General features: G+C 49.6%; 1 protein-coding gene across 1 annotated transcript in view; it reads right to left on the bottom strand.

Annotated features, from left to right (window-relative positions):
* The window catches only part of LOC5518550 (microfibril-associated glycoprotein 4), a 39,323-nt gene extending 30,868 nt beyond the window's left edge, over nucleotides 1–8,455 (bottom strand). Inside the window, exon 1 of the mRNA XM_048721100.1 lies at nucleotides 8,041–8,455. Coding sequence (XP_048577057.1) covers nucleotides 8,041–8,371 — 331 coding nt within the window. The 5' untranslated portion in view covers nucleotides 8,372–8,455. The remainder of the gene's footprint in view (nucleotides 1–8,040) is intronic.
* Nucleotides 8,456–20,062: the final 11,607 nt, after the last annotated feature.

Below are 20,062 nucleotides of genomic sequence, written 5' to 3'. Positions count from 1 at the left end.
CCTCGCTCAATGGCCGTCCCACAACACCCGCGATACGATACACGTTCGTAGGGGAGCCGTATTTCCGTACCAAATCAATGGCGTCCGAGGCGCCGCCGAAGACACTGTCCTCGCATCCTAGGTACGCCGCACGCATGTGCGCATGAGGCTGCTCCCCTAAGTTTTCCTTGCTATTCCACACTTTGGACTCAACCTGCGCCGCTCGCCAGACGTTCCTGTATTTAAGAGGCGTTGGCCTGATGTTCTCTCTTTGGGTCCACTTCTTGAAGCGATACCGGTGTAATCTTGGTAGGCTGGGTGGTCATCAGGGAGCCATTGAGGATCATATCCAGTATCGTCTGTAAACGCCCTGTCGATAGCCCATCCGTCTTGTCCCGATCGGTACAGCTTGCCTTCGTGCGTGACTATAACGCGCCTACACAGCCAGATCCTCGTGCTTCTGGGGATCGCCCTGTTTATAAAGCGAATGAGCACCTCTCGCACTTTTGCCTCGCGCGTTTTTGTGGCGGCAATGGTAGCGCGAGGCGCTGCCTTCCTCTGACATAACGAACGAAGCTCCCCGTCAGCCTCGAAGTCTAGGCCGTGGACGCTCGCGATCGCAGGTGGTTCAGTCGGAAGCTCCGCCCAGGCGTGGTTATTGTGACAAGGGATAGTGATCCTCGTCTTAGTCTTGTACTTCCCCGAGTCCAACAGGACGTTACCCAGGGCGTCCACGGCTACTAGCTTTACCTCGAGCTTCTTTTCCATCTCAAAGAGGTCTTCTTTGGTGCATCCCGTAGTGGCCAGCTTCTTGTCAAATCACTCGAGGATCTTGCCTCGTGTCTTGGTTAGACCAAGGGAGCGCGAGGTGCCGCGATTCCTCAAGAAGTCGGCAACATAGCTCACAACACTGTTAGCGAAGGCGTCACTCCCCTCTCGCCCAAACATTGGCCCAGGCTCACCATTTTGCTCAGGTAGAGGGCGAAGCTCGTATCTCACGTAGACGAGGTACTCTCGTCCTTTCTCCCAAATACCCGCATCGATGCCTTCCAGGGCACCGAGTGCGATTTGCCCCCCTCTTTTGACTAACGACCCACCGATCTTGTGCTCCGAGCGCCCTTCCTCCTCTGTGATTGGCGCCAATGGCTCTGCGGGGGCCTTACCAACGACCGTAAAGAGTCTGTAGCGCCGGTCGGGGTCCACCATCTCAAGCACCGGTGGCAACACTGCGTTTTCCCGCAGACTCCCGCTCGTGCGAGACCCACCAAACCGAGCCATCGTCATTAATATCAGGCCCCCGCATAACCGGCTTTAGAGCAATGACACCTGCTCCACCTAGATCTCGTATCTCCTGGTAAACACCGGCGCTTATGTCTCGGCCCCGAAGAGTGGCATCCACGCATGGGAACCGAAGATGGGCGCCCCCGACGAAGAGAGAATAGTACTTCTCGGGGTCTAAGCTCTCTGGGCCCTTTTGCCGCCGTCCCGGCAGCAAAGGGTCGAACTCGCGCCAGATTTCCTCTGTCCACACTTTAGCCGGTACGAGCGGCTCAAGAAGCTTGTGTTTGACATCGTCGGGGATGTCCTCGTCCAGGATGTTCTGGACCAGCCCTGCCAGTACGGCGGGCGCCTCACGCATGCTATTGAGAACCTCCTCTATGTAAGCGTCCATGTTTGGGCACACCTTGTGCCACCCAGTCTCTAACTGCCCGTATCACAACCGGCGGGACGAGTGTTTGGGTACACCTTGTGCCACCCAGTCTCTAATCGCCCGTATCACAGCCGGCGGGACGAGTGTTTGGGTACACCTTGTGCCACCCAGTCTCTAATCGCCCGTATCACAGCCGGCGGGACGAGTGTTTGGGTATGCCTGTGCCACCCAGTCTCTAATCGCCCGTATCGCGGGCCGCGGTGTCAGACAGGAGGAGCGTTTGGGTATGCCTCGTGCCACCCAATCTCTAATTGCCCGTACCGCGGGCTGCGATGTCAGACAGGACGATTGCGAACCATCCCCGAGCGCGCCTCTCGACGCCACTCATCCTCTGCCCTTCACGATTCGCTCCGCAGGGGCGGCACAACCGCGTCTCCGACTGAGTCCCTATGCCGCAGATCCTGCACGGCACGGGGAGGGGGCTGCCCTTACGGAGCCTTTGGAGGTGCACCTTGCAGTAGGTGTCCATGCACCTCTGGCCGCACGTGTTTGCGTGGCCGACCTTTAGCCACCCGCAATAATCTTTTCCGCAATTCATCCCTCGAACGCTCGGTATACCACAGGACAGACGGAGGTCTAATTGCAAGTCCTTGGGGGTTCGAACTGCATTATTGGAAAAATATAGCAATGATACTTCATAACAGCTTTATTTATTCGGGTACGAGTCAGAAAGTTCTTAAAAACGTATGTCATGAAGTACCAAGCTCAATTATCCAAGATGGTGGCTCGACTCAAACACGAAATTAGATCTAAAATGCTTGGCTGGAAACTCTCAGTAACAACCGGCCGCTATCAGAGCTAGACACGGCCTCGCACCGCGTGAGAAAAAAAGCAGGAAAGGGCCCTCCCTGGAGACACGCGAAAAGATGAAAAAGAGGCTGCGAGAAATTCGCGAGGAGTTCGGGAGCGAGGTGTTTGAGTAAAACTCAGGTTTAAACGCCACGCCAGCGGCTTTGAATTTACGGCCGAAAAACGGTTGTTCCGCGCTCCGTAGGTTGGCGGCCCAATCCACGTTCCTCGTTTTCACGGCCCTCAGGTCCTAGCACAAGGCGCTGGCGTCCCCCGACATAGATTAATGATTGCTAACCATCGCTAATTACCCATCTACGCGGAGTGTGTTTTGCGTAGACCTACTTCTGCTAAGTATCCATCTACGCGAAGTGGTCCCGACGTAGATTAATGACCAGAGATTGTTAATCTACGCGAAACGCGTTTCGGTGTCACTGAAAGCCCCCAGCCTGGAATGGGGGCTGGGGGGGGGGGGGGGGGGGGTCGGAGGGGGATTCGCGCCTACCAAGCCTAAGACGGGGCTGGGAGGCCCAGAGGGGCGATCCGCGCCTCCCACTCGTTTCTATGAAACCCCCCAGTCCCCCCCTGAGGGTATGATATGTTTATCAAGGGGATGATATGTTCATCTAGTTTGCACTAATCCTGAAAGGTCCTTAAAAATTAAAAATAGACATAAATAATAAATAAATTATAATGAATAGTCAAACAAATAAATTTATAGAAAAAAATTAATTAAAGCTGCTGCCTTGTGATGATTTGATTGTTATCTTTCTCCTTCTCTTCTAGGTTCTTAGCTTCTCAAGCAGTAGAATTGCATGTTAATTGTTAGACCATGTGAATCACATGAAACTCAACCAAGCAGTTTTCTCAGTACAACATTTAAGAGTAATGCGAAATTCTAAAGAACTTGCAAAGGAGCTGCTTACATATGGCAAATTCAAGTTAAGACAACAAACATCCTTCAGTCATCACAGCCTTCGTCTGTTCCGTTTATGCTATACCTTACGAGCTACAAGCAGTAATAACTTTAAAGGAGGGCAAAAGAAGTGTACAGTTAATAAAAATACACTCAGCAACATTCTGTACCAAGATCAACAATCAGAAATTTCAAAGATTTAGTTTCTTGCCATGCTGTGTCAAGTTAAAGGAAACTACTACAAAATCATGGTCACATCAATTATTGCTCTAAAGAGCTTACTTAACCAGTGAACTAGAAATGCATGATATGCAACTACAATCTGTGACAATTCCCTACAGTGACGTTTCACACATAAAAAAGGTACACTTGTGGCACTACAATATTGCAGCCACTGCCTTTATTACACAATCTCTACATCGAGCCGCTCAGTCCAACGTGATAACAAAAGATTAACAATTGACACATATGATGCATATTAATTGTGCGGCCTCAAAAGCATTTAATTCAATACTACATCAATATTTTAGCTGAGACCAAGAGACCATGATGTAAGAGAACGAATCCCCCGTATTAGGGTATGTTCCAATGATGACGTCCGTAAAAACTATTTTTAGAACAAGCAGGTATTTTTAGATACGTCTCTGATTGGTTAGCGCTCACGTTTCCTAGCAACACGAGTCTTACGCGCTATCACATCTTGAGCAATGTGATCCAACAAAGGATGTTTTGGAAATCTTTTTGACCGAAAATACCTTGCTTTTTTATGAACGCTGTAAAACTGATCTTCCATAGAGTACGCTGGAGCCAATCAATTGTTTCTGGGACATTGAAATGCATAAAGTTCGTGGTTTTAGGCTCTGGGATCAACTTTCCCAGTAAAAGTTTTCACTTCTGATTCGCAAATTATAACACAACAATCAATCATAAATCTTTGTTTACAAAACACAATTCTCTTCAAATTTCCTTTTAATGAAAAAGATACATCCAGAACTTAATATCATTATATTCACACCGATATTACAAATAAAAGATTTCAAGTCTTTATGAATAAGTAAATCTTATTCCAGTGACAAGGGTTTCTTGTGTGACATGATTTCTGAACATTTGCGTGAAAAATGGAAGTTCATTTATATAAAAATGTTATAAATCAAAGAAAAATAAAGGCCTTCTTGTATTAAAATACATAACATAGACTCTGAGAATGCCTAGGTATTCCATCTCACCGAATTGCAGAGAAAAAGAACTTTTTAGGAGTCTGCACGATGTATCTTGAATGAACTCCAAATTCACCGTCTCCCCGACGTCTTCCCGTTCTATTATTTATATAACATTTAGATACATTAGATAACACTAGGATTTATCTGATCTTTATAGCAATTATCCACATTTTTGTAACCAGACGTGGGTTAATATCACATGACTGCTGCCTTTTATATGACTTTTCGTTTGGGACTTTCATGCTAAAAAAGCCATGTCAGTCGATAGCCATTGGCATCATGTGAAATCCACTCTACGATTAGGTAATTCCACTGCTTTGAATTCCCATAGATCTCATGTTTATGTTCTACTCTGTGATTAAATAGGACTAATAACAAGAATGTCCAATTACCCTAATTCTTTTCTCATCTAGGGGCCTGATTCCAGATCCTGAAATTTCTAATAAAACAATAAAATGGTTGACTGGGTGAGAGTTAGCATTGGCCCCCAACCTTTCCGATTCCCACAATCCCCTCGATTCGGGGGGGGGGGGGAGGGGACTGTAATAGTAATCGAGGGAAATAGATCACCTAGACATATTCTAGTCTTAATGTTTTCTATACAAATATTCCACGAATTCGTCATTGCGTTGCTTTGATTGACAAACGCCAGAAATAAGAGACAACATGGCCGCCACGCATGCGTAATAGTGCACATACAATGTCAAAATGGCTGCCATTTATTATAAGGAAATGTGGGGAGACATCACAATTTATCAAATTTTCTCGTTTCAGAGATTTTGGGCTCACGATGCAGGACTCGAAAAAAAAAACCTTGCCATTCGAGTGATACACTTTCCGTTCCAACGATGCCAGAGAAAGCCCTATAATTGTTCCTTGGACATTGCACTTTTGTTCGCTTGAGAGCATACAATCCTCCATACATTCTCTGTAATTTCATTGAAATCGGGCAAAAAAAGTAGTCGTTTAAAAGGTAGAACTGTTCGCCGCATCACAGGTGCAGGACTCGAAATTGGTAAATCGACTATCCTTCCATCAAATTGGCCAATAAAATAGGCAGTAGCGCCTTCCAATCTTGTTCCCGGAGAAATAACATTTGATGTAGTTATGCCTAGTTCAGGAACCATTATTGTTGTCTTTAAGATACAGACTGAAGCAAGGAAAACGGTGAGCTCCGCAAGAACAACTTCTCTCCGTTCTCCATTTTGTTTTTAAACGGCCCCACGGCTTTCTGGGATAGACACAGGGGAACCATAAAGCCTTTCTAAAATACATTTTTTTTTAATTTGCGCATATAATGTTTTCCAACCTCAGCAAGACTGCCGCACTTCCATTATCATTGGACGTATCAAATCAGAGATGCCCCTTGCACGTTTAAATACCGCTAATACTACTTTTATTTGGAATTTTAGTCAACCTGATTAAAAACTTCTAGTGTAACAAAAAAAGGGAAGCCCCTGTGCTGGCCGGAATCTCGTTTTTATTTGTGATACCGCTGTTATTCCTCGCGGTCCTAGCAAAATGTAAGCCCAGAGAAACCGCTGGCTAATGTCCCTTATTTCTGGGAATGATGCTTGTTATTTTTAAGGTTGCCGTACCGCAGGTGCTTCGTTAACTTTATGACTTGTAATCATTGTGATCTTTTTTGGTCACTGAAGAAAGTATCTGAAAAAAAACTAAGATTCCGGTACCAGTCCCTCATAACGACAACGTTTTTTTCGTATGTTTTCGTGCACGAGCTCAACAAAAAGCCGTTTTTACTTACAAAAACAAAATGTAAATGCTACGGCCGCCATGCGTTGTTGTCATTCTTTTAAAAGTTCTGCAATAACAATCCCATATCCGTTTTTGAGTTCGTGATTTATGATTTCATGATTTCAATGATTTACCTATGGTTGTTCTTGGCCGTTTTATTTAATCATACTAACATATTGATATATCAATCACCGTTTAAGTAATTATATATTCTATTATAAAGAATAATAATTTATCGAGCGCTAAATAATACTCAAGGAGAAGTTATTTATGAAGTTATTTATTCAGCTGAATGGCTGAAATTAAAGGCACACATAATAAAAATTAACCGTTAAGATTTGACAGGCATGAAATGTTTAACTGAGAACGGGATAAACAAATCTATAACCACGACCTCCTGGTACCTCATTAGGTAGTTTTGAAATGTTCAAATCTACAAATCTGCTTGGATTTTGTATACTTGCATGAATATTTTTATACTTGCATTTGCTTTTTCATACTTGCATGGAAATTGTAAACTCTCGGAATCTTCACTTTCTAGCAAGGATTTTTGAATACTCTTGTGTATTTGTATACTTGCAATGATTATATAATAAATGCACGGATAGTTTGGCATAAGTTGATTTGCAAATTGATAGTATAGTGCGAAAATGAATTTTGAAAAGTTTGGCGCCTGATACAAAAAGATAAAAACAAATGCTGAGTGATACTGAACTTACGGATCTACATACCATACTTGACACGTTTTCTAGTGAATAAAAGCGGCTTTTTGTTGAGCACGAAAATTAGCAAAATTAGCAAAATAAATCCTCTAAATCTAGATCTACCTAATCCTTTTCATGTTTGAATTTTATTTTATTATTTTTTTTTGCCATAGTTTTTGTGCGGGTTTTGCTATATATTTTGGAGGTATTAGACTAGGCCGTTTTGTTACTCGCAATGTATGTATTTATAGCGACACGCGAGCGAAAGCCCATTGACAATTGTTGATTTGTTAACCTGCCGCATTGCAGTTAAAACCATTTTTATAAACTGATTAAGGTATGGATTTGATTAAAAAGGAAGAGATTTGATATGTGATTTAGCAAATATGTTTTTATTGATTCTCAAATGAAAAAAATCGTACCAGACGACAGAATTCTTGAGTGATACGGAATAACCGCTGCCACAGAATTGTAACCATTAGTGCTCAGAGAAAAAGCCATATAAATCAATAAAATTTGAAAATATGTAGTCTTTTCTGTGCATGTTATATGCATAAGTAACTTTTCAATCGTCTTAAAAAAACATGAGCATTGCTGGGCCCTCCGCAAAAAAGATACAGCAATTTTTAACATGTAGTGACACGGAACTGCTTCCGTAAGGTCTTTTCGAGATAAAGATTATTATACCAGATAAAATAATGAAATAAATCTTCTATTAGTCAGATAAATATTCGATTATTCTGATAAATCTTCTACTATTCTAATAATATTTTTAAATTGTTAGATCATGGATGTACGCTCACCATTTCGCACGATTATTTTGGCGGGGCAGCGCCTAAAATGTTTACGACACTAAGAAAGTACTTTACATAGATATTTACAATAATTCAATTAAGATTTGATGTGGATGTGTGTTGAAGATCATATGCTAACCAATACTACTGTTGTTTGTCAACTTTTTCTTACCTCTCGTGTCAAGCTCCATATGATGTCCATACTCATATTCAGCGAAATCGTCCGGTTTCGCTTCCTTGGTCCGGTTATTCAGTTCACACGTCAGACTGTCGTAAAGAAAGTTGATGCTCTGGCACCGTTTGTCTTTCTGACATTCGGCATAGCACAACATCGGTTTACTTTCTTGCAGTGTTTTAAAAACATTGTTAACAAGTCGCCTCCCCTGGATTGGGATAGATAATTTCGGACCATTATCAGCCTTACAAGTTTGGCATTTTCCCGTTGTGATTAGCATGAAAACTAGAAGACCTAAGATTTGAAATCTCACTAAAAAGGTTTTCATGATGGATGATGTGATTAACGAGCCTCAAATAATTTTCCGATTCTTAAATTGATTCGACTTTGTTTACCATGACGTTGGGGAGTGCGTCCTAGTGGGTCTTTTAAAGAAGCATTGAATGAGCCTCCGCACCTGCCATAATCATATCATTAATTTAAAACACCCATTGAAGAATTAACTCAAACAGGAAATTTGTGATTTAAAATGTCTATAAATGCACTAATCGTATAACTTGTGATGTGAAATAATAATAAAAAATTCAAAATTGTAACTGATAAATGTTTATAATTATGTATTTTTCTCTAAAGAGTATGCATATGATTAACACATTTGTTCCTCCCCATTCAATCGTTTGTCTTGCTGTCATTGTCTTAAATTGCAATTAAGAGATAACCCCAGGTGAAACAATAATCCATAACTTTCATCACAAAAATATATCCAGGCCCCCCAAAACACTATTGACTTAAGAGCTTCACTGAACATTCTTTTCTTGCCTATTTTTCCTTCTGTCTTTAATAAAAGGATATAAAGAATTCCTTGTGTGGAAGAAACCCGAGAAACAATAACATTTCAAATAACTATAACAGATAAGAAAAGAGAAATCACATTTGACAGCATCCATTCAGGAGGGGGGGGGGGGGGGGGGCTCTTCCTAAAATAGTCAGACGGGGTTGTTTGTCCTATCTTATGGGTATAAAATGATGCTAACTGCTATTCCTTAGGGAGTGTTCAAAATGCTTAGAGAAAGAAATTGCTCCGACCACACCTACCTAAGAATTACTGACCAAACCCAAAGTGTTATCCCTTAGGGTTGAGATCGATCATCCCCTTCTGTTATTATGGGAGTCTCTTTGGGTAAATAGGTATGGTAAACAGCAATTTTACCAAACAAGAGATAACAGATATGGCGAAGACACAGAAATGTAGGTTCTGATAAATTTGAAAGTATCTTTTTTTTATAATATCTTAAATGCACAAAGGGTGCTGAATAGTGAACCAAATTATTGCTACTCATAAGTAGCTTGAATCCCACAAAAGAATGAAAAGAGCATAGTACTTGGGACGAATCCCCCCCTTTAAAAAGGAAAAAGAAATCACAGTTTTGGTTATAGGTTGGTAGGGGGTAGGTTGAGTAAAAATGCTCACGCGCAGTGGTGGGGTGGTGGTTACTAAAAATAGCCGGATTCGGAATCGGCATGGCTCGCGGGAAATACCAAAGTGTCCTTCTCTTATCTTAAGCTCTCTTGGTTATTTCAATGTTAAAATTTTTGGGCAATATCAACCAAACAGGAAAAATATCTTTTCCCAGGAGAAAAATGCAGATTGATTGAAAAGGAAAATTATATTTTAAAGAAAAGAAAAGGAAAGCTAATTTTGCTAAAATATGCTGCTCATCATCCATTAGTCTCACATGATAGGTTTTGGGTATTAACAGTTCACCTGATTAAGAAAAAAACCGTTCGTTTCTATTTCAATTCCTAGAAATTTTCTCAAAACATGAGAAAAAAACATAGAGTAAAACAAAGTGACATAGTGACACCGGGAAAATCGAGGGGGGACTGGGGGGTTTTAGAGAAACTAGTGGGGGGCGCGAATCGCCCCTCCGGGCCTCCCAGCTCCCTTTCAGTGAAACGGGTGGGGGGCGCGAATCGCCCCTCCGGGCCTCCCAGCTCCCTTTCAGTGAAACGGGTGGGAGGCGCGAATCGCCCCTCCGGGCCTCCCAGCTCCCACTCCAAGCTGGAGACTTTCGGTGTCGCGTGGATTAATAATTAATCTACGTCGGGACCACTTCGCGTAGATGGATACTTAGCAGACGCAAAACACACTCCGCGTAGATGGTTAATCTATGTCGGGGAGGGCCGTGAAAACGAGGAGGGCTGCCAACCTACGGAGCGCGGAATAGCCGTTTTTCGGCCGTAAATTCAAAGCCGCTGGCGTGGCGTTTAAACCTGAGTTCTACTCGAACACCTCGCTCTCGAACTCCTCGCGAATTTCTCGCAGCCTCTTTTTCATCTTTCCGCGTGTCTTCAGGGAGGGCCCTTTCCTGCTTTTTTTTTTCTCACGCGGTGCGAGGCAGTGTCGGGCTCTGATAGCGGCCTTGAGCGCGTAGTATCTCTCTTGTTCCTGAAGTATTATCCGAAACTCTTCGTCTGAGATATGCCCGTCCTGCAGAGCTTTAGAGACCAGCTCGCTGATCGAGTTTTTCTTACTCTCCGCTAAAACCATCGCGTCTTCGTGTTTAGCCACCTTGCTCGTAAGACCCCTAGAGAATACCCCCGCGCCCACGACACCGACCAGCCCAGCGACCCCTGCCAGCGGACCGCCGATCAGAACCCCTATCCCACTCAAAGAGACCCCCACCCCGGCGCTGGAAAGCGCCCTGCAGCGATGCCGGATGCCACAGACACAGCATGGGTAACGGCGAAGGCGCGCTTATACTAATTCCGCACCTGTCGATGATGCGTTATCTCGTTGTCTAGAACCGCCTGAGTGTCGAAGCTTTGCACGTCGCCGCCGATGCTTGCCGGAGCGGTGGGCGTCATGTGCGTACCCTTCGGGGGGGCAGACACTGGGGAGCGAGGGGTATATGGCACCGCTGCTAATGTCGCTGTTTGCCATGCTTGTTATGTCGGACCTAGGTTAGGCTTGCCCTTAAAGTCCACCCGTCTACCGCGGTCATCCCTGACCCATATTCGGATACTCGAGACAAACTCAGAGGAAGATGCTGCGACACAAACGGGGATGTCGGGCCCATAGACGACTTACTCGTGCGGCCTCCCGCGGGTTTCTAGGCAAGCGAGAACGTTTGATGGCTCGCCTAAGGAGAGGCATTGCGTGCGGTCTACGACATCGCAGAAGATGTAGAGGGCCTCTATTTTCGGCAAAGCCACCTTAAGTGGGGGGCACCCCCAAGGGGAGTGCGAGGCCCCGCTCCCCCAACTGATCGTCTTTAGCCTCTAGGCCAAATAGTGCGCAAAGCTCGGCATTCAGGAACGCAACGCCATTGGACATGAGCGCGATCTTCCCGGTGAGGGGATCCAGCTTCGCGGTCAGAATTTCGCTTTCAGCGCGGTTGATCGTTTCCACGATGGACTCGGCCGTGTGGTGACCGGCTGGCAGAGTAGCAATAGGCGGGAGGGAGGCTATAGTCGTTATCCGATGCTCCCGCTCGAAGTTATACCAGCTGTTAAACAGCGAGCACTGCCGGAGCGCCACGAAGCGTGGGCGCCTTATCGGCCGCTCAAAGAAGAGCGTCTGTTCGCCTTTGGTGAGCAGTGTGTAGGACCACCATTGTGTTGAACATAGCCCGCCTTCGTGTTTAATAGGGCTGAGCATGGATTGGATGGATTTCTAAGGTTTCACGTCTACTTTACCACGCGGAGGATACTCTACGAGCAGCCCGTTCACGCAAAAAGGTAACCCCTACAAGAAGATCACGCTCGCAACGGTTGACCAGGTAGTAGTCGGAAGCGATGCTACCAAATTATCCTATGGCATCAAAAATCTAGAGCTGGAATACGAAAGCCTGAGGGACGACAACCTCGCCCGGTCTGCAGCCGCCGCCTACCAAAACGGTACAACGTTCTTCTACGAGCAAGTGAACCTTCACAAGACCTTCGTGATTAGCAAAGGGACGGACAGCATAATCAACGAGAGTGTCAACCTGCCGCGAAGGTCTATGAGTGGTCTGTTGCTCCTCTTCGTGGAGCCATACACGGCAGGGGCTCGCGACTCTGAGAAGTTTGTGTACCCCGACATCAAGAGCGTTCGCGTTACAATCGACGGCATGCCAAACAAGGTCTTCAGCCAGGGGTTGCGTTCCACGGATTTCTGGAGGGAGGCGAAAAGGCGGTTCGCCCGCCCCTCCCCGGGGGGGCCAGCGGAGCGCCTGCCGCCCCGGCAATCGGCCCCGAGTCGTTCTATGGCGATAACAAAGTTTGCTCTGTGGATCGGCCTTCGAACGACGGACGACAGTGCTATCCATGGGGGTGGTCTCCGATTGGTCAATAAGCGCGACAGTGTGCACCTCGAGATAAAACGCACGGCAAGCGGCACCGGTACCGTAAACGTCACGTGTTTGTGGTGGCCGAAGCCCAAATGAACCTTATGAACGGACAGCTAGAGTCCATACAATACTGAGCACAGACACGAAGTGCGCGAAGCCCTGCGGCAGTGCGGTATGGAGCCGAAAAACATCCCATCTAACGCTCTCATCGTGGGCCCGACGTCATGGGGGAAAACCCGATTCATAGTGGACCGGCTGCGCGGCCCTTTCCGGGGCAAGTTTGACTACATCGTACTCATGTGCCCTACCTTTGTCTACAACAAAACATACGACGGCTTCGGCGGGGGCGACAATCGTCTGTTCGTCATCACACCTGAGGCAGGTCAGATCGACATACTGCTGAGGTTTGTCTCCGCTCTCTTCGAAGTCACTAATACGCTAATCATACTCGACGACTGTGCGGCCTCGAAAGACGTAAAGAGGCGCTCTGACAAGCTCGTCAACTTGGCGTTCAGCGCGCGCCACGTGGGTATTAGCGTGTGGGTTATCACGCAGCAGCTCACCAGCATCACTAAGCCGTTCCGTGAGAACATCGCGGCCTTGGTGGTCTTCTATACCCCGAGCAAGGCGGACATGAAAGCTATTCTGCATGACAACGGCGCGGAGCTCTCAGAAGAGAAAATGAAAGAGTACATGAAAGCCCTCAAGACGAAAAAGTTCTCGAAGTTAGAGTTTTGCTTGAGTCACCCTTATACCATCGCCCTAGTTGAACACGGTAAGCGTAGTAAACGTATGCTCTAGGGCATAACGCATTGATCACACGTGTTGCACCTTAGCCACGGCAGGGGGGCGCATGATGAGCGACGAATACTTTGAGAGTCTTCTTGAGGGGGGCGCCGCCGGCCTCCCGCCCTTCGAGTCGTTGGACTTCTCGACGCATCCTGCCGGAACGGCAACCGGGGGTGAGCAAACTGAGGTAGCAGACGCGAGGGAGAAACGCGCGATTCTCGTAGCCTCGGGGAAGTCGAGAGAAATGGTAGGCAAGGCCCTGACTCACGACGACGTCAAACGCATGAGCGCCGAGGAGGTGAGGAACTACGAGAAGCGATACGAGACCTCTCTAGCCAGCCGGACTACAGACGCCCTGGCAGACAGCTTTCTGAAGCTTACGACCAAGCTAGTAGGCATGGCGCTGCCGATAGACAGTGTGGTCGACCTTCACAATGACCTAGTGTTCGACTACATCATCAACAACGAGGTCCGCACATTGTGCGGAAGCCTGTCTCTACGCTGCGGTCGTTTGATGGCTTTAGCCGTCGGGGCGTTACACGAAGCACGTCATGTGAACACCGCCGGAACGGCGGTGGTTTGCCCGCAAACTCACAGTGGCGTGTCTGCGACTGCTACCTCGTGTTGACGTTCATTTGAAAGCTTGCCACTTCTTCAGCAACCAAGTAGTTGCGTCACAAATGGAGGAACCTCAAGGAAGTACTAGTGCCCAGCATCTCGCGAAACCTGACAAACAAGCTGCTCATGAACCTGCACGTACGCCTTCGGCGTTGGCGGAGAGAATCACGAGCCCCAAACCACCCGCGACCCAAACTAAACACCCTGGGCGAGTCAAAGCTGGAAGGCGCTTGGCAGAGTGGAACCGACTTAACAGAGCGAAAAAAGAGACACTTCGTGTCGTGCAACACGTTGGGTCGCCGGTCGGTAGCGACCGGCAGGGACGCGATGGCTTGCGCGCGCGCGCCGAAGGCATACACACACCAGTCCCGGAAAGCAACTCTGCTTGGTCGTCTAGCTCGGTTATTTGGGTCGCTGGTCTTCTAGTGTCATTGATTGGCCTCTACACACGTAGGCGGGAGCTAGCTGCCGCGCTCACTCGTACACCAGCTGTTAACCAGCGAGCTACCGATCCACTTGCTACCGAAGGTACCGACGACGTGACTCCGCCCGCAAGGCCGCCGCTGGCGGCCGCACAGCAGACCAAGGATCGACCGCTTGCCGTTCCAACGATACCGCTTCGCGCTCCCGGACAATGCAAATCTCGGCTGTTAGCCATGGAGTAAGCAGACATTTAGACACGAGGGCCCCACCCATATCCGCACGTCTGTGCATCGCAATGTCGACGACGAAGCAGAGCAAGATTACAAAGACCATTACTGACGCCGCAGTCATAACCGGCCTCGTCGCCGGTATCGGCTGGGTTGGGCGCAAGGTCTTGCGCGAAGACTTCACCAAAGACCCCTCCGCGAACGCCATGAACTACGCAAAAATGACTGCCGCCGCTGCAGGTGCTGTCGCTTTGAAGGGTTACCTTGAGGACCAGAAGATCCTGCCCATGTAGTAGTGCACTGTGGAACACTACTACATGTGTAGGCCATGTATTAGACTCGTGTTCACGTACACACAGCACGTGAATTGTGCGCACGTGAAACGTACACACACTACTCGATGGCCTCCATCGCGATTTTGGTTGGCGGCGCCGTCCTAAACGCGACTGCATTCGTTGGTGGCAACTACCTCGCAAAGTTCCTGTCGAACGATGAGAGTCCTGCCTTAGCTGAGAAGTAGAGGCACGAAAAGGCCCTAGAGAAATACCAACAAGACTATGGACGCTACCAACAGCGGCGACAAAAAATCCTCGATTGGCAAGCTCAGAGTCGCGAGAGAGTGTCCCTTGCAAAGCAAAACTTCCCCGACACTGACTACGCGCTCAACAACTCTACAACTCTACAACCAGACCCGGCCAAAACAATCCCTGGAGTCGACGCGGGCTCCTGAGCTGTCCGACTACTACCTCCCCAGCAAAACGCAGAAAAATGGCGAGTTGGCGTACATTGGCGCCGGCGCTCTCGCCATCGGCTACACAGCTAGCCGCTTGCTGTGATGTAGCTGCCGTTCCGGCGCTGCATCTAGGCGGCCTTTTTCCATGCAGCGCGTATGCGCATGCGTATACGTACGCGTATACGTATACGTATAAGATAATTGCAGATGATTGCAGACCGGCCTCAGAAAGACCACCTCGGCACTGCCCGAGCAGACGGCAACCGCCTGTTGGAGACTGATACACGTGTTGCAATGCATCGCGGTACATTATTGCCGACACGTAATGGCGGCGAAGCGCATGTCCGACGAAGAACTCGATGCGTTCCTTCGTCCTATATACTACGCCAGAGGGGCTACCAGGGAGTGACCGCTCTGCATGCCAAACTTCCCAAGGGCTCAGCCTCCATAGATCGAGTGCGCAAGTGGGTAAGCTCGCAGCCCGTCGGGGGCTACACACAGACACCCCCTCCTCCGACTACCTACGCCCACTTCTCGGAGCCGATACCAAACCGTATCCACCAGTCGGACCTGCTATTCTTGCCAACTATTCTATGCCCTGACTGTCGTTGACGTTGCTTCACGATATAAAGCCGCCCGCCCACTGAGGACTAAGAGCGCGGCCGTCGTCTCCCGCGAACTCGCTGACATCTATGCAGAGGGACCTCTCACATGGCCTAAAGTCCTCATGGTTGATGACGGCACGGAGTTCAAGGGTGCTACCACAAAGCTCCTAACAGACCACGGGGTGGAGGTCTGACGGGCTGAGCCAGGGCACCACAGGAGCCAAGCTTTCGCCGAGTCTTTCCATCGCTGGCTGGCACAGCGCCTATTTCGTGCGAAGTAGTCGAAGGAGCTTGCATCCGGCGAAACAAACCGCGAGTGGGTTATTGCTTTGCCAATCGTCATCTCGGACATAAACGCAACGGAGACTCGCATGACTGGCTTTGCGCCTAAAGACGCCATAAAGCTGAGGCGCGTGCCTCTCAAAGCCTAAAAGCCTTCCTTAGAGGTCCCCTTAGATGTAGGAACGGAGGTGTACATCGCCGTAAACGAGGAAGACCTTCAGGACAAGGGCCGACGGCGAGCGACGGACCCGTGGTGGACAAGCAGGGCATACCCAATACTAAAGAGGGTCATGGAGCCCGGACAGCCAGTGTTGTATTACACGGCGTACTCTAAGCACGGCTTCAATTGCGTAGCGTGACGCTAGCGTGACGCTAGCGTGACGCTAGCGTGATCAGCGCTTGTGCCTTCTATTGCAGCTGAGGCACGTGAGTCTTACATTCCACTTGTAGTGACCCTGACTGTTGTCCAGCCGGTCGATACTGAAGCATTGGGGATGACTCTTGGTGTACCCCTGAAGCAGAAGCTGAGTGCCACAGACCGTGCACTTCTTGTCCGCGTCAGCAATCATGCCGAGTACGTGGTCTACCGTCAGAACGTGGTGCGGTCCCGTGTACTTCGTGCGACCCTTTTGCCTGCCGTCTATAGCGTATCGCTTGATTCGCGCTATAATGAGCTCTTCACTGGGCGTAGCCTGCAGTCCTGTAGGAACCAAGGCACCGGGGGTGTTATCGGGGGGGATCACGCGGACAATCTGGTCGGCGCGCCACACGCGGGAGATGCCGGTGTATACAGCATTCGTGATCCAGCCCTCTAAGCTGTCGTCTATGATAAACAGACGTCTTGGAGTCTGAATAGTCTTGCCCTGCACCCGGTGGACTGTCCCCCAGCCCGCGTATTTCCACTCGAGGGGAAGCCCGTTAAGGACCGCGTCGAGAGGAACCTCGACTACCGTGCCTTTGTACGCGTCGACCTTGTCACCCCTTTTGCCTGGCACGAGCACTGGCCGCCCTTGCTTGCGATAACGATGCGCGACGCTAGGATCGGGGTCAAAGCGGATGGTTGCTGGCAATCGGGGGTAGCTTTTCCTGTGGTGCTCTACCAATCGCTGCTGAACAAGAGCCCCCATCTTGTTGGTCGAGCACACCCACATATCGCTTGGGTGGGCCTGCTCGATCGACGCGTCGAACGCCACCCCATCCCACTCCTCTCCAAACACCTCAAGCTGTTGGGAATCTGGCTGACACCAAATCCGTCCCTTTATGTTGTGGAGCCTGGAGGAGGGCGCGGCAGAGCCGCAGTCGCATGTACTGTACGGCTTTCCGAAGTCTTCACACAGGCAGCGGTAGTCGGACTCGAACCAGCGGATGTTTCCTTGTGCCCACTCCTTGAGCATATCGTGAGGCCCCTCTTTATCTCCCCAGGGCAGGACCTGCCCATAGTCGCCACAACACACTACCTGACACGGCCGCGTGGCGAGATACCCTAGGATGGCGCGTAGCACTTTAGTCTGTACCTTACAGCACTCGTCAATGATGATTACTTCTGCGAGACGGTCGAGTTTGTGCCCCACCTCGGAAGGTCTCCACTCCTCTATCGGCTTCTCCGCTGGTATGCAGAGGTAGTGGTGGTAGGTTTGAGCCTTCACTGCGAGGCGCGGGTTGTTGCGATGGTCGTGGGCGAGGTCGTTCTCGGGGGTGAGCACCACAACGTTGCTGCCGCGGAACATGCTCACCGCCCACTCGGTCTTCCCCGATCCTCCTTGGCCGGCTAGATACACCTTTGCAGAGGTTGCGGCCACTAGATCGCAAGGCAGACTCGGCGCAGTGCTTGGCTCCCTAGCCAAGCTCCCCGACTTCTTCGGACCCCAAGCCGCTTTGGGTCGCCACTCGTACCCAGGCTTCTTGTGGCGCCACTCCCCATACCTCGGATTTCGCTCCACGAGCTTTACACCACTGGGCACCGCCTTTGCGTATATGGCATCTGTGCACACTCGGAGGACGTCTTCGCGAGGGATCCGCCTCAACATGCGTAGCAACGATATGTTTGTGTACGCCAAGACGAAGGCCCTGATATGGTACCGTTGTGAGCGCCGGACACCGTCTTTGTATTGGATCAGATGAGCCCCGTCGGCATGCTCGAAGTTAAGTAAGTGGTCGGTGCCCGCAAGGAGGTTTGTCAGATACGCGGCTTCTTCACGGTCGCGGACTACGATCGAGGACTCGTCGCCATGGCGAGCGCACTTGCCTACGAAACGGACAGCGAGATCTTGACCCTCGGGGTACTGCGAGTCTTCGCCGCCGGGGCGGCACGCGATGGAGTGGGGGAACTTGATGGAGTCCTTTTTTCCGACGCTATACAACACCTCCCTCGCCGTGGCCGTGACGAGGTCATCCGAGTCTAACAGGTCCTTGAGCTCTGGCGTGGTGATCCAGCCCTCGTTTTGTTCCAAGTGCTGCCCTACCCTCCCGGAAGTGTAGGGGTGGCAGGCCTCAGAGAACTCCCACTCGGTCAGCTGAATGACCCCGGTTAGTTGAAGAACCTCGCTCAATGGCCGTCCCACAACATCCGCGATACGATACACGTTCGTAGGGTAGCCGTCCGAGGCGCCGCCGGAGAGACTGTCCTCGCATCCTAGGTACGCCGCACGCATGTCGATGTGCGCATGAGGCTGCGCCCCTAAGTTTTCCTTGCTATTCCACACTTTGGACTCAACCTGCGCCGCTCGCCAGTATTTAAGAGGCGTTTGCCTGATGTTCTCTCTTTGGGTCCACTTCTTGAAGCGATACCAGATTCCACCGCCCATCGTGTGCGTAGCTTCGGTGTACTCTTGGTAGGCTGGGTGATCATCAGGGAGCCATTGAGGATCACATCCTGTCTCGTCTGTAAACGCCCTGTCGATAGCCACTCTGTCCTGTCCCGATCGGTACAGTTTGCCTTCGTGCGTGACCATAACACGCCCACACAGCCAGATCCTCGTGCTTCTGGGGATCGCCCTGTTTATAAAGCGAATGAGCACCTCTCGCACTTTCGCCTCGCGCGTTTTTGTGGCGGCACTGGTTAGAGCCTTCTCCTGACATAACGAACGAAGCTCCCTCTCAGCCTCGAAGTCTAGGCCATGGACGCTCGCGATCGCAGGTGGTTCAGTCTGAAGCTCCGCCCAGGCGTGGTTATTGTGGCAAGATTTCTGTGTACCCCCTTTTGTACTTCCCCGAGTCCCACATAACGTTGCCCAGGGCGTCCACGGCTACCAGCTTTATCTCGAGCTTCTTTTCCATCTCAAAGAGGTCTTCTTTGGTGCATCCCGTAGTGGCCAGCTTCTTGTCATATCGCTCGATGATCTTGCTTCGTGTCTTGGTTAGACCAAGGGAGCGCGAGGTGCCGCGATTCCTCAAGAAGTCGGAAACATAGCTCACAACACAGTTAGCGAAAGCGTCACTCCCCCCTCCGTCAAACATTGGCCCAGGCTGCCCATTTTGCTCAGGTAAAGGGCGAAGCTCGTATCTCACGTAGACGAGGTACACTCGCCCTTTCTCCCAAATGCCCGCATCGATGCCTTCCAGGGCGCCGACTGCGATTTGGTCCCCTCTTTTGACTAACGACCCACCAATCTTGTGCTCCGAGCGCCCTTCCTCCTCCGTGATCGGCGCCGATGGCTCTGCGGGGGCCTTACCAACGACCGTGAAGAGTCCGTTACGCCGGTCGGGGTCTACCATCTCGAGCACCAGCGGCAGCACTGCGTTTGCCCTCAGAGACTCTCGCTCGTGCGAGACCCACCACACCGAGCCGTCGTCATTAATATCAGGCCCCCGCATAACCGGCTTTAGAGCAATGACACCTGCTCCACCAAGATCTCGTATCTCCTGGTAAACACCGGCGCTTATGTCTTGGCCCCGAAGAGTGGCATCCACGCTTGGGAACCGAAGATGGGCGCCGCCGACGAAGAGAGAATAGTACTCATCGGGGTCTAAGCCCTCTGGGCCCTCTTGCCGCCGTTCCAGCAGCAATGGGTC

Source organism: Nematostella vectensis, chromosome 13 (genome assembly GCF_932526225.1).
Source record: "Nematostella vectensis chromosome 13, jaNemVect1.1, whole genome shotgun sequence".
NCBI classification, from domain to species: Eukaryota; Metazoa; Cnidaria; class Anthozoa; order Actiniaria; family Edwardsiidae; genus Nematostella; species Nematostella vectensis.
Note: the sequence above shows the minus strand (reverse complement) of the source record. Positions and strands in the feature narration are given on the sequence as shown.